This window comes from Scyliorhinus canicula, chromosome 2 (assembly GCF_902713615.1).
Source record: "Scyliorhinus canicula chromosome 2, sScyCan1.1, whole genome shotgun sequence".
Classification (NCBI taxonomy): Eukaryota; Metazoa; Chordata; class Chondrichthyes; order Carcharhiniformes; family Scyliorhinidae; genus Scyliorhinus; species Scyliorhinus canicula.
The window spans coordinates 36616521-36631723 of NC_052147.1; the positions used below are offsets into that span (position 1 = coordinate 36616521).

Genomic DNA, 15203 nt, shown 5'->3' on the forward strand with positions numbered 1-15203 from the left:
AGTGTAACTTAAAGGAAAGCAGTTAATTCTCCCAATGTCCCAGCCAAACTTGTTTCCTCAAGAAACATTAGCTAAAAGCAGATTAATCTGACCATTCACTAATTTGCCATTTACAAAACCTTGCCTGGTAAGGTTCTGTAAAGGGTAGTCCCAGATGTCCACAGATAGGTTGCTTTCCCTTTGAGGGGGAGAGTTTACTGGTGGTGGTTTAATCTGAGGATCACCACACCTCAGGTGAGGGGCAAAATTGAGAAGGCGGGGCCTTTATGAATAATCGCAGCCAGCATAGGAATTGAACCTGCGCTGCTGCCCTTGTTCTGCATCACAAACCAGCTGTCTAGCCCACTGAGCTAAACTTTGCTATATCTGAATTGGCTTCATGTTTACCTATATATACCACTTCAAAGGTTATGAAGTACTTTGCATGTAAGGCACTAAATAATTATGTCATTTTAAAATTTGCATTCAGATAATTTCCTGCTGCTCCAACATTTCTGCAACAAGGCTCAGTTCTTGAACGGAAAAGCGAAACAAGACATGACTGAGAAACTAGCAGGTGAGGCATATTTCTTCTTCAGTTATGACTACTTACCACACTAAGGAAGAATTGCAGAACTAGTATTCATTGGACATGCAGTTTGGCACTAGGTGAACAAGAAAGGTACCATGTCTGGACCTGTACATACTCCTGTAAAGACACATGCCAGATATCTCATGGCAATCTATATACTGGTTTCTACTATAAATCAGTGTGAATATGTCCTTTGGACTGTATAAGATATGGAAAGTATTTCCCAGCTTAACTGAGTTTCATCTTTTCTTTGTGTGTCGCAAACCAGATTAATTACTTATGTGCATTATGGACAGTAAACATTATAGGAATTTCTAAACTGGCCACATTGATATAATTGCATTAGCCTTCAGAATGGAGCGTTTGATTGGCTAGAAAGCTGGGCAAAAAGAAAGCTGTTTTTCAGGCAGTTAATAAACTTTCTTTTGTAAATGTAAATTCCTTCCTGAAGCAGGATAATATTGTTAACTATATTTAAATTTGGAAATATGTGGAAATGAGTTGCATCACAAGACATCTCATAGCATCAAGTTAATTATGGTCAAGAAAGCCTCCTGCTGATTACCAACCGCCACTGAACCTCAGCTAATGAATCAATACAGCTCCAGGTTGAACACCATTTGGCAGAAGCACTAAGGGTAGCATGGAATATACTCTGCATGGGGAACATCAATGTCCATTACCAAAAGTGGCTGAGTGTCAGCCACGAATGACTAGTACCAAACTGAAGAAGCTATAACGTAGGACTATATGCATTGACAGAGTTAAGTGATCTCACAACCAACTGATCAGCTCAAAGCCCTGCATTTGTCATATCCAGTCGTGAGTGGTGGTGAATAATTAAACAACTAACTAGTGGAGGCTGCAAAAATATTCTCAATAATGGCAAAGCCCAGCATGTCAGTGCAATAAAGAAATGGCTGAAGCCACTGAATATAGCAAAGGTTCTACTTCCCAACAACATCCCAGCTGTCATATTGAAGACTTTTACTTCAGATCTAGCTATGCTGCTAGTCAAGCTGCTCTCCACCACAACTACAATACTAGCATATACCCAATAAAGTGAAAAATTGCACCAGTATGCCCTGTCTGCAAAATGCAGGACATATGCAATCAGTCTATTTCTCTTGGTCAACAGTGCTATGAAGGGCACTTACTCAGCCACAACCTGCTTACTGATACTCAATTTGGGTTTCATCAGGGGTACTCCACTCCAGATATCTTTACAGTCTCAGTTCAAAGAATCAAAATTCAGAGGTGAGGTGAGCCTGATTGCCCTTAACATCAAGGCAGCATTTGAGCACGTATGGTATCAAAGAGCCCCATCAAGATTGACATCAGTGGAAATGGAATATAAAACTTTCCATTAGATGGATTCATAGTTAGCATAAAGGAAGATGGTTGTGGTCATTATAAACCGATCATCTCAGCCCCAGTTGGAAGAGTTCCTCAGTGTCGTGCCTTAGGTACAAACATTTTCAGCTGATTCATCAATGACCCTCTCTCCAACATTATGTCAGAGTGCAAGGATGCAAAGAATCATAAGATATTAAATAACATAGCAAACTAGTAGTAATTGACCATGCCCTAGTTACCATGGGAGCGATTATAGTCCAGCAGATAACGTGTAGGCCATACTAGGCAGAACATCAGGTACTTTTCCTGAATGATATTAGTGGATCAGTTGTGTTTTTATGACAACCTCACATCTTCCATGCTTTCTGATGCTAGCCTATAAATGACTAGATTTTAAAATTGAATTTGCCATAATGGAATTTAACATCTCAATCTATCTCTAGATTGTTAATCACAACCAGTAGGCTACTGTACTTTTGATGATTAGCTATTACATCAAATATCTCACAGGATGCAACTGCAGGTTGCTCCATTGACCTTTCATCTTCAACATAACTAAAAGTAAGTTATTAGATTTACCGCTTTTTTTCCATTTCAGATCTGGTTCAAGACCTATACATACGGAAGCCTCAGATTGTTGAACAAAAGGTTTTGCCAGTTTTGTGGCATCTTCTGGGAAATATGACGAACAGTGGTTCACTTCCTGGGAGCGGAGGAAACATTCGTATCGCTGCAGCTAAACTGGCTAAGGCTTTGTTTAAACCAATGGGCCAAAGCTTAATTGATCAAGCCCCAATCCGCCCACCACATATTGCAAAGACATTACAAGATCTGCTAGACTTGACTCCCTAAAACCCAAAAGAACAATTTCAGTAATGTTACTCAGTGAAAATAAGGGAAGCAACACAGATGTGTTCCCCATAGTGCCTGCACTTTTCTCGAATCAGAATGAATTTATTTTTGAGGACTGGAACAAATCTTTGGTGTTTGCATACTATATATGCTCCAAGTTGATATTGGATTCTAAATTTTGTAATTGTTGCAATATACAGTCCGGTTTCTCCAGTAACCGTAAGCAACCTTTACACTAAAATCACTGCAGCTAATTTTGCACTTCTGTACAGTAGAATCTAATAGACGTATAACACTATCACTGTATGGAAATTGATGTCATTTATTGTAAAGTTGTAGTGCACATCAAATTATATATGTTTCTATATTTGCAATCAGGTGTATTGTGTTACCTAATATACCCACCAATCTCTATTTAATGCTACATTTCCATATCACTGGAGGGCAAGAGAGGGAAGAATCTAATTGAAGGTCTTGATAGGCAGAGTTCAATCAGTGGTTGTTTTATATTAGTCCTCGGTGATAGAAAATGAAAAGCATTCATTGCTCCAATTGTGTATTGTACAGTATTAGTTTATTCCTGCTGGTTGTAATTTATTATTTTAATAGCTTGAAAGTTGAACATAAATCCTACCCCTTACATTGTGCTTAAAATAGGTATAACATGGCATGACCAAGATCACTACAAAAAAATATTTTTGTTACAGATTCTAATGTATACGCAGTTGTCTTAAAAGCATTCTTGATAAATGTATATTCCATATTTTTATGTGAGCATACTTTTTAAAAATCTTGCTTTTAACTACAAATTTGTGAAACTAATTACACTAAAGTCCATTTGTGTAATTGTGTAAATTGTTGGCAATAGCACAAGCTGCTCATCACTCCACAGGCAAGGGTACGTGATTTTAGACAAAGTGTTTAAAGGAAGTAAATTATTTTATTTCTTTAAAAGCAGCATCTTTGTTATTTTGAGAATGTTATAGCCTGGTTATGTTCTGGTTGATTGATCAAACTTGCAATTGAAATAAGATTAATGTGCCTCAGCAGAACACACTACTCTCTTAACTGACTTCTGTCTATGGTTGCTGTCAGCAATAAAGCTACTCAGCAAATGAAATTGTGATTTTCTGCTTGGCAAGGCTAACTACAATTAGAATCACACTTCTGGTGAAGGCTAGTCAATGTCTGATGATGCACTGTTAAAATTATGGATCTTCAGCAGTGTTCCTCTGCAACTCAAATGGTCAGCCACGTAAATAATGCAACACACAAAAACATAGCCATTTTTATTTAAAGACTTTAAATCAATAATGATAAATCTATGAACAGTTCTAGTGCCACAGGAGATACAAGTTCCAAAATCAGGAATAAAAATAAAGCCAAATGTCACAAGAACAAATCTAGATTGCACTTACCATATCAAGCAGCAGCCTGGTTGTAGTTTTGTAGTTCATTTGTAGTTTTGTGTGGTTGGAAAAACTGATGGGAGAAATTGAGCAACTGGATGTTGGAATGCAACAACTTGGGAAATTGAAATTTTGTTATTTATGATATTCAAGCTCAAAATACTTCACTCTCGGAACTTTAAATTCATCTAGGCATGCAGCACGTGCACATATGAGGCCATTCGTCCCACTGTGCCTATGCCAGCTCTTTGAATGGAATGCCCAATTCGTCCTATCTGTTCCTCCTTTTGAAAAAAGGTTACTTTTCATATTTAAAAAAAAAAATCAGTCTAGCAACTTGAGCTTACTGGCATGTAACTGTAAATGTATGTTTGGCGGTACATTTGCTGTCCTCTTCACTTTAGGCAGTGAACATTATAGGCAGTGAACTATTGAGATTAAGGGGTTCAAACAGTAAGAAACTCAGTTAAATTTGAAGTGACAATTACTACACATTTTGGAAATATAAATATATTATCTATTCTCCCTCAATTTCACTTGACCACAAATATGCATATCTTGGTTCTCTTATCTTAATAATTTTATTTTGTTTGTACAATGCTATTAACATCCCTGTATTATCCTGTCCTATAAATCAGTCCCAGTGTGTCATTTGTTAACCCACTGAGAATAATGATCGCTTTTTCTTTAAACAACAGTTGGTAAAAATGTAAGCATCTATTAAATCTAGCACAGGGAAACTGATTCATTGTTTGCTAACATTCAAAATCCTGCATTGTAGTCACAGTAGATTTTTCCACATGAGCTTCATCCTCACGCAATCTGAATGTGATGAACTGAAAAAAAGTGAAATTCCCGATCGTCTGTGAGGTTTCCTCCATAATCTCCTTATGATGTGTTCTTTATATTTCTTCAGATGGCCAACGTAAATGTTATTTTGTTCTCAGTGCTGACAGCTTCAAGAAATCTTGCAAAGATATATAATCCCAACGATAGAGACACCTTGATGAAAATGTTCCAGTCGTCATGCTGAAAAAGCAGGACTGGAATGTCGCAGGTTTACGCACACCACTTTGCCTGAATGCTATCAACACAGCATTTCCCAAGATGGTTATAAGTAATATACTAAAATATATAGTAGGATGCTCAAAGTGGAAGGTAGTTTGTTTTTTTTATTTTGTTTTAAACGTCTATTTATTGGAATTTTTCAATTGTTACACATTTGCAAAGAACAAGAAAAAGCAAAAAGGCAGCTACAGGTGTCAATCTACAATAGGTACAGCCCAAAACAACAGTCATTACTGTATTAGGAACAACAAAACTGGTTGAATCCAGGGAGAAAATCCCCAACAGGTTGCGTCCACTAATAAATGACTCGGCTACACTCAAACAGATTTAGACCGACATCACATCCATAGCTTAAAAACAGAATGATAAAAGAGGAAAACAATACCCTAAGAATCCCAGAGCTAAAGGGAAATTCTCTAACCCTACTGCGCAATTCTTCAGACCAAGGCCGGAACGGACTGCCACTCTACACTTTCAAGATGGCACAAGACAGATTCAAAGAGAGGACCGGGTATAACTAGGCCATATTATCATCCCAGGATCTCCCATAGAATAAGTAAAAAGAGAACAAGAGCAAGAAACTGACCCCCATAATCTCCCAAGTCCAAGGGCAAAACAGATCATTGAACCACCAGCATCCACCTAAAAGAGCAACAGGCGTCCACGCAAGGAATATAGCCTGGTCCAATCAAAAAGACGGAGTAAATCCGCACCAGGGCGGGAGGGCCGTTAGAGCAACCTCTAAATTGGGAGGTCCCCAGGAGGGAGGGCCAGCCAGGCAGCCCCCTCCCCCAGAATTGCAGGGACCTCCACCCAACACCGAGACCATTACAAATAAAAGAAAGGATCCGGCCACCCAAAAGCCAACAAAAAAACGTGTTGGCTTGTCCATGCCACCAAGGCCCACATTCCAGCACCACCACCACTAGATCAAAGGCATCAAAATTAAGAGGACTGTAGGTAACACCCCTCATCTTCTTGCCAAGTGAGAAGAAAAGTGATGAAGAAGAAGAGCAAGAACTGACAGACCACCAACAAGGGAGGTGCTACTGCCTGAGGAGCCACCATATAATGACCACAATGTCAGGCCTGGCCTAGCCCAGTGCCGCCACAAGAATAAATGCATGAAAGAACTGGCACCCAGGGCACCTCCCCTCCCCAGGCTAGTCCCATCCAACCCCATGTAAGACATGGCACCTAAATAAACCTTCCCGAAAGGGACCACCCCACCAGATACACCATCTACCACGTCACATGGAGGATATTAAAACTAACCCCTCTCACAAAAGACCTGGCAACTGAAGAGCAGCAAAGATGAAGACCCAATTCAGGGGAAATGATTGACTCTCCCCAGCCCCCAGAGCTTGACAAACCTCCATCCTCAACAGGGTAAAGCATTGTTAAGAATAAGCATAGCCAAAAAGAAAAAGATTAAATCTGACTGATGGGGGCCTTCAATGAACATAGCGAGGACAAAATAACCCTCCCATCTACACCCTGCACCCTTCTCCGGCTCTTCTCATCCTCCCCCCCCCCCCCCCCCCCCCCCCAAGGATATATTAAGATAAGGAAACTTATAAGGATAGAGTGGACATGGAGAGGATGTTTCCACTTGGAGGAAAAACTAGAAGCAGAGAAAACGGGGCGATTCTCTGCTCCGCGGACCAAGTGCCCGCGCCATCATGAACACAGTCGCGTTTCACGACGGCACGAACAGGGCCCGGAAACGATCTATTCAGGCCTTCGCCGTGCCAACCCATGCATGCGCAGTTGGGGCAGCCCAATCCTGCGCATGTGCAGTTGGGCCGCGCCATCCTGCGCATGCGCGGGGAACTTCTTACGCGCGCCGGCCCCGGCGCAATCTGGCGTGGGTGTTCAGGGGCCGGCCGCAGCGGAATGTAGGCTCGGGTGGGGGGGGGGGAGAATCCGGCCCGCCGATTGGTGTGCTCCGATCGTGGGCCAGACCCCTTTGGAGGCCCCCCCGCACACAGGCCGCCCCCCGAGCGTTCCCGCAGAGTTCCCGCCGGCAGCGACCAGGGGTAGACGGCACTGGCGGGACCCTGCCATGTCGGAGTGGCCACTCGGCCCATCCGGGCCGGAGAATTGCCGCTCGCTGTTTCCGCCGATTCTCCGAGCGGCCCGGCGCGATTCGCGCAGCGCTTGTTTCGGGGGTGGGAGAAGCGCGTGCGGGGGTCGGGGCGGTGAGGCGCGATTCGCGTGGCACCCCGCCGATTCTCCCACCTGGCCGGGGGGGGGGAATACCGCCCACTAAAGGGACGATCCTTCAAAACAGAAATTAGGAGGAATTTCTTCAGCAGAAGGTGTTGAATCTGTGGAACTCTTTGCCACAGAAGACTGTGGAAACTAAATCACTAAATGTCTTTAAGAGTGAGATAGATATGTTCTTGATTAATAAGGGGATCAGGAGTTATGGGGAGAAGGCAGGAGAATGGGATGAGAAAAATATCAGCCGTGATTGAATGGCGAAGCAGACTCGGTGGGCAGAGTGGCCTAATTCTGCTCCTATGTCTTATGGTCTTAATATTTCCTCTTGAAACCACTATGTCCTTGTTGCAGTCGGGCGCCAATGGGCTTGTCCTTTTTTACTCACCCAAGCAACAATGATGTTTCAGCCTTGGCATCGAGCTCCAGCAAACTATTTAATCGTGAGAGTTTTACATCCTGCATTTCCCAACGCTTTTTTCTGTTGTGATATACTGAATAGCGATTGGGAACAGACATTGTAACTGTAAATCTACAGTGCTTTCGTTCATTTATTCAGTTAATAAATCTGTTTTGCAATTTAGAAACTAAATCTCGGTATAGTAGATCGTTAGTTACTACTGCCTTCTAATGTTGAAGAAAGCTACACAAGGGCAAGTAACATATCGAAGCCAAAACTTTATTTTTAATACCTGAAATCATTGGTCTAGATTTTGCGCTGGTAAAGAAACTCAGTGTTTTAAGTCATTAAACCACTGGATTCCCAGCATCTGCAATATTTTGCTTTTGTAAGTCTGGCTTCTCTTCTTCCTTTGAGCACTCAACTTGTTCCATCCATCTCGCCGCTCTTTTTAAAATTTTCATTCACTATCATCATACAAGGCCCATCCCAGAAATATCCTTTCCCCTTTCAGACTCTTTACTGAGTGACTCCTTAGTTTCCGTTCCTTTAATCTCCAGCCCAACTCTCCTCTCCCTGTCTCCTGTTATCACAAATCTTCACCCTCCTTATAAAATCTCCAATCCTTCTTCAAGTCACCCCCTTTTTGCCTCATTTATTTGCTTGGATGCAAAAAGGAAACCCATGGCATGGGAGTTACCCCCGCTATCCTTACCAACATTTACCCCTCAATCGTCACCCCACAAAGAAGAATGAGGAGATCTCATAGAAACATATAAAATCCTAATGGGACTGTACAGGCTAGATGCGGGAAGAATGTTCCCGAAGTTGGGGACGTCCAGAACTAACTAGGGGGTCAAAGGTTAAGGATAAGGGGTAAGCCATTCAGGACTGAGATGAGGAAGAACTTCTCTCAGAGTTGTGAACTTGTGGAATTCTCGACCACAGAAAGCTGTTGGGGCCAGTTCATTGGATATATTCAAGAGGGAGCTGGACGTGACCTTTGTGACTAAAGGGATCAAGTGGTATGGAGAGGGAGTGGGATACCAGATTTACATGATCAGCCATGATCATATTGAATGGTGATGCAGGCTCGAAGGGCTGAATGGTCTACCTTTGCATCTATTTTCTATGTTTATGTTTGTATGTTTAACTTTTCTACCTCCCTAGTCTAGGTCAAAAAGATGAGGTTAACTTTTAACTTCTTTTATCCTCACTATATCTCCTGACTCACTTCTGCATCCATATCTGGAAAAACATTTCTCCCCATTTTAAAAATTACAAGTGACTGCGCTTCAAAAATAATTAAGTGGCTGGATTTGCAAAAGATTGCTTTTCTATTCGTTCACAACAGATGTAGATGTCGCTGACAAGGCCAGTATTTATTGCCCATCCCTAGTTGCCCTTGAGAAGATAGTGATGTGCCACTGCCTCGAGCCTTCTTGTGTTGAAGGTACTCGCACAGTGCTGTTAGGTAGGTTGTTCCAAAATGTTGATTGACAACGATAAAAGAACAGTAATGTATTAATCAGGATAGTGTGTGACTCAGAGTGGATGTTGAAGGTGGTGGTGTTCCCATGTGCCTGTTGCACGTGTCCTTCAAGGTGGTAGGGGTTTCACTACAAAATAGGTAACAAAGAAGTTTTCAATAAATAGTGGTTTACAAAAATTCTCGTGAATAAGGCAGATAAACACTTGAAAGAAATATAGCTATGACTGAATCATCGCTGACAGAGAAGGAATAGTAACTCAACATTTCTGGTTAGGATTTTCAGCTGGGATTAAAAAAACGAGGGCAGATCAGAAAGCTGAAATTGTTTCTTTAACTAATATTAAGGAGAAGTGGTCTACGAAAAGAATCTTCACGTGAACCCACATGGATTGAACGGAGGAAGAAAAAAGGGGCTGTTGTGAGCATATAATAGACCTCCAGTCAGAAGGAGATAGAAGAGCAAATATGTAGCCACTTGTGAAGAATTGCAGAAGCAAGAGGACAGTAAAGGGGAATTCAACAACCTAATATTAACTGGGATACATTGAACATATAAGGTATAGAGGGTGCTAAATTCTGAAAATGCATTCAGGAGAGCTCTCTAAGTAGCAAGCTCAACAAGAGAACATAGTTCTGGATTTGCTTTTAGCTGAGTGGCTGGAAATGTTATTCGATGGTTGTTTTCATAATTCAGTTAGATTTAGCATGGTTATGAAAATGGATAAAGATCGACCAAGAGTAAAAGTTTTAAATTGGAAAAGGCTCATTTTAGTAAGCTGAAATGTTGTTTGGCAAAAATGAGACTGAAAATAGCTACTTGAAAGTAAACGGGCTGGATTTTCCGATCGTCGACACCGAAATCACGTTGGGCAATCAGCCGGAGAACCCCCACCTTTTTTGCAATGCTCCGCCCCTCAAAAACGGCGTACTCGAGGAATGCGTCACACGCCGTATGGACGGTCTCGGGGCGTCTTCTGAGGCCCTCGCCTGATGCTCCGCTCCTGATGGGCCAAGTCCCCGACGGCGTGGGACACGTGTGGTCACACCATTTGGGGTCATCGCGTGGCGGGTGCGGACTGAGTCCAGTGCCGCCACAGTCGGGGGCTGGGGGGAGCCGTTCCACTGGCAGGGGGGTACAGCAGAGGCTGGGGAGACTGGTAGGGGGGGTGGTTTGGAGTTGACGAGGCTGGTTGCAGGAGGGCAGATTTTGGCAAGCCGGGTCCACGTGCAGCCGGCACCATGTTGCACGGCGCGGCAGCCGCGTACATGCCCACCCATTCTTCAGCTGTAACAGCAGGTAAAATCTGGCTTTACACTGCGCGGAAGCTAGCCACCCCTCCACCCCCCCCCCCCCCCCAACACCGAACGGAGGAGCAGTGCGGGGGCGCCGCCGACTTTCTGGTTCTAAGACCAGATGGATCTTGCGGACATGGCCGAAGGATCGGAGAATCCCGCCATTGAGTGTAAGAGCAGTGGGAGACATTCAAGAACATAGGGTTCAGAATAAAACGTTCCCAAAAGAAAATGGTGGGGCTCAGAAATCTAGGTTGCCTAGTGTCAAAGAACATACATAGTAGGATAAGATAAAAGGGAAGCTTATGTTGATACCAAGAGCTCAATGCCTGCAGAAGACCAAGAGTACAGAAGTGTAGCGGTGAAATTAAACAGGAACTTAGAAAAGCAAGAAAATAATATTTTCAGAGGGACCTGGGATGGAGAGTGACAAATGTCACAGCATAATTCAAGAAAGTGTGTTATAGACAATCCTGGTAACTACAAGTGTGTCAGTTTTACATCAGTGGTGGGTAAAGTTTAGAAACAATAATCAGGCAAATGAATATTCAATAGAAATTTGGAGAGGTTTTAGTTAAATAACCAGGGTCAGCATAGATTTGCAAAATGCAGATCTCTTAATGTAACAGGGTGATGAAAGAAATGCAATAGATATTATCTGGATTTTAAGAAAGATGGATTTGACAAAGTACCACATAAAAGGCTGGTGAACAAATGGGCTTATCGAGCAGGAGAGTCTGTGTAAGCTTGGATACAAAATTGACTTAAGGACCGAAAACAGAGTTGCAGTAGATAGTTGTTTCCGGACTGGAGCATAGTGGACAATGGTATTTTCCAAAGGTCAGTGGTCAGCAGGGACCACTGCTTTTCTGATATATGTGAATGACTTGAATATTGGAATTCAAAGAAAAATCTCAAAATTTATCAATGATACCAAACTTGGGAGTTGGGGCAAAAAGTGAGGATGATACCAATTGACTGCAAGAGGACATAGAAAGGCTAGCAGAATGGGGAGACAAGTTGTAGATGGAATTTGGTACAGAGAAGTGTGAGGAAATGCATTATGGCAGGAGGGAAAGGGAGAGGCAATATAAATTTAATGGCAATAGTTCTAAAGAACGTGCAGGGGCAGAGGGACCTTGGGAGGGATTCATGTGCCTGGGCCATTGAAGCCAGCAGGACATATTGAGAGAGTAATTAGAAAAGCATATGGGATCTTGGGCATCATTCATTGAGGTTTTGAGTACAAAAGCAAGGAAATTATGCTGAACCTTTACAAAGCTCTGGTTAGGCCACAACTATAAGAACATAAGAACTAGGAGCAGGAGTAGGCCATCTGGCCCCTCGAGCCTGCTCCGCCATTCAATGAGATCATGGCTGATCTTTTGTGGACTCAGCTCCACTTTCCGGCCCGAACACCATAACCCTTAATCCCTTTATTCTTCAAAAAACTATCTATCTTTACCTGAAAAACATTTAATGAAGGAGCCTCAACTGCTTCACTGGGCAAGGAATTCCATAGATTCACAACCCTTTGGTGAAGAAGTTCCTCCTAAACTCAGTTCTAAATCTACTTCCCCTTATTTTGAGGCTATGCCCCCTAGTTCTGCTGTCACCCGCCAGTGGAAACAACCTGCCCGCATCTATCCTATCTATTCCCTTCATAATTTTAAATGTTTCTATAAGATCCCCCCTCATCCTTCTAAATTCCAACGAGTACAGTCCCAGTCTACTCAACCTCTCCTCATAATCCAACCCCTTCAGCTCTGGGATTAACCTAGTGAATCTCCTCTGCACACCCTCCAGCGCCAGTACGTCCTTTCTCAAGTAAGGAGACCAAAACTGAACACAATACTCCAGGTGTGGCCGCACCAACACCTTATACAATTGCAACATAACCTCCCTAGTCTTAAACTCCATCCCTCTAGCAATGAAGGACAAAATTCCATTTGCCTTCTTAATCACCTGTTGCACTTGTAAACCAACCTTCTGTGACTCATGCACTAGCACACCCAAGTCTCTCTGAACAGCGGCATGCTTTAATATTTTATCGTTTAAATAATAATCCCGTTTGCTGTTATTCCTACCAAAATGGATAACCTCACATTTGTCAACATTGTATTCCATCTGCCAGACCCGAGCCCATTCACTTAACCTATCCAAATCCCTCTGCAGACTTCCAGTATCCTCTGCACTTTTCGCTTTACCACTCATCTTAGTGTCATCTGCAAACTTGGACACATTGCCCTTGGTCCCCAACTCCAAATCATCAATGTAAATTGTGAACAATTGTGGGCCCAACACGGATCCCTGAGGGACACCACTAGCTACTGATTGCCAACCAGAGAAACACCCATTTATCCCAACTCTTTGCTTTCTATTAATTAACCAATCCTCTATCCATGCTACTACTTTACCCTTAATGCCATGCATCTTTATCTTATGCAGCAACCTTTTGTGTGGCACCTTGTCAAAGGCTTTCTGGAAATCCAGATATACCACATCCATCGGCTCCCCGTTATCTACTGCACTGGTAATGTCCTCAAAAAATTCCACTAAATTAGTTAGGCACGACCTGCCTTTTACGAACCCATGCTGCGTCTGCCCAATGGGACAATTTCTATCCAGATGCCTCGCAATTTCTTCCTTGATGATAGATTCCAGCATCTTCCCTATTACCGAAGTTAAACTCACTGGCCTATAATTTCCTGCTTTCTGCCTACCTCCTTTTTTAAACAGTGGCGTCACGTTTGCTAATTTCCAATCCACCGGGACCACCCCAGAGTCTAGTGAATTTCGGTAAATTATCACTAGTGCATCTGCAATTTCCCTAGCCATCTCTTTTAGCACTCTGGGATGCATTCCATCAGGGCCAGGAGACTTGTCTACCTTTAGCCCCATTAGCTTGCCCATCACTCCCTCCTTAGTTATAACAATCGTCTCAAGGTCCTCACCTGTCATAGCCTCATTTCTATCAGTCACTGGCATGTTATTTGTGTCTTCCACTGTGAAGACCGACCCAAAAAACCTGTTCAGTTCCTCAGCCATTTCCTCATTTCCCATTATTAAAACTCCCTTCTCATCCTCTAAAGGACCAATATTTACCTTAGCCACTCTTTTTTGTCTTATATATTTGTAAAGACTTTTACTGTCTGTTTTTATATTCTGAGCAAGTTTACTCTCATACTCTATCTTACTCTTCTTTATAGCTTTTTTAGTAGCTTTCTGTGGCCCCCTAAAGATTTCCCAGTCCTCTAATCTCCCAGCAATCTTTGCCACTTTATATGCTTTTTCCTTCAATTTGATACTCTCCCTTATTTCCTTAGATATCCACGGTCGATTTTCCCTCTTTCTTCCGTCCTTCCTTTTTGTTGGTATAAACCTTTGCTGAGCACTGTGAAAAATCGCTTGGAAGGTTCTCCACTGTTCCTCAACTGTTCCACCATAAAGTCTTAGCTCCCAGTCTAGCTTAGCTAGTTCTTCTCTCATCCCCTTGTAATCTCCTTTGTTAAACACAAAACACTAGTATTTGATTTTACTTTCTCACCCTCCATCTGTATTTTAAATTCCACCATATTGTGATCGCTCCTTCCGAGAGGATCCCTAACTATGAGATCATGAATCAATCCTGTCTCATTACACAGGACAAGATCTAGGACCGCTTGTTCCCTCGTACGTTCCATTACATACTGTTCTAGGAAACTATCGCGGATACATTCTATAAACTCCTCCTCACGGTTGCCTTGACCGACCTGGTTAAACCAATCGACATGTAGATTAAAATCCCCCATGATAACTGCTGTACCATTTCTACATGCATCAGTTATTTCTTTGTTTATTGCCTGCCCCACCATCTCGTTACTATTTGGTGGCCGATAGACTACTCCTATCAGTGACTTTTTCGCCTTACTATTCCTGATTTCCACCCAAATGGATTCAACCTTATCCTCCATAGCACCGATGTCATCCCTTACTATTGCCCGGATGTCATCCTTAAATAACAGAGCAACACCACCTCCCTTACCATCCACTCTGTCCTTCCGAATAGTTTGATACCCTCGGATATTTAACTCCCAGTCGTGACCATCCTTTAACCATGTTTCAGTAATGGCCACTAAATCATAGTCATTTACGATGATTTGTGCCACCAACTCATTCACTTTATTCCGAATACTACGAGCATTCAGGTAAAGTACACTTATGTTGGTTTTTTTACCTCTGTTTTGAATCTTAACATCTCCAGTTTTATTCCTTTTGTTATTACTGGGCCTATTCACTGTGCTCCCCTCAGTCACTGTACCTTGTACTGTCGCCCTTATGGATTTCTGACTATGTCTTCTCTGCCTTGCACTTTTCCCCTTACTTCCTTTTGTTTCTGTCCCTGTTTTACTACCTTCCAACTTCCAGCATTGGTTCCCATCCCCCTGCCACATCAAACTATAGAGGAGTGCATCCATATCTGGCCAGCACACTTCAGGAAGGATGTCAGGGTCCTTAAGAGAGCATAGAGATTTGCCAGAATTATTCCAGGGAAGACAG

At 42.6% G+C, this 15203-nt stretch overlaps 1 protein-coding gene across 5 annotated transcripts in view; it reads left to right on the forward strand.

Annotated features, from left to right (window-relative positions):
• Positions 1-3899, forward strand: part of LOC119952464 (TOG array regulator of axonemal microtubules protein 1) — a 173248-nt gene extending 169349 nt beyond the window's left edge. For all 5 annotated transcript variants that reach the window (XM_038776256.1, XM_038776270.1, XM_038776264.1 and 2 more), the window contains 2 exons: positions 470-556; positions 2526-3899. In XM_038776256.1, the coding sequence (XP_038632184.1) occupies positions 470-556; positions 2526-2779 (341 nt within the window). In that variant the 3' untranslated portion in view covers positions 2780-3899. The remainder of the gene's footprint in view (positions 1-469; positions 557-2525) is intronic.
• Positions 3900-15203: the final 11304 nt, after the last annotated feature.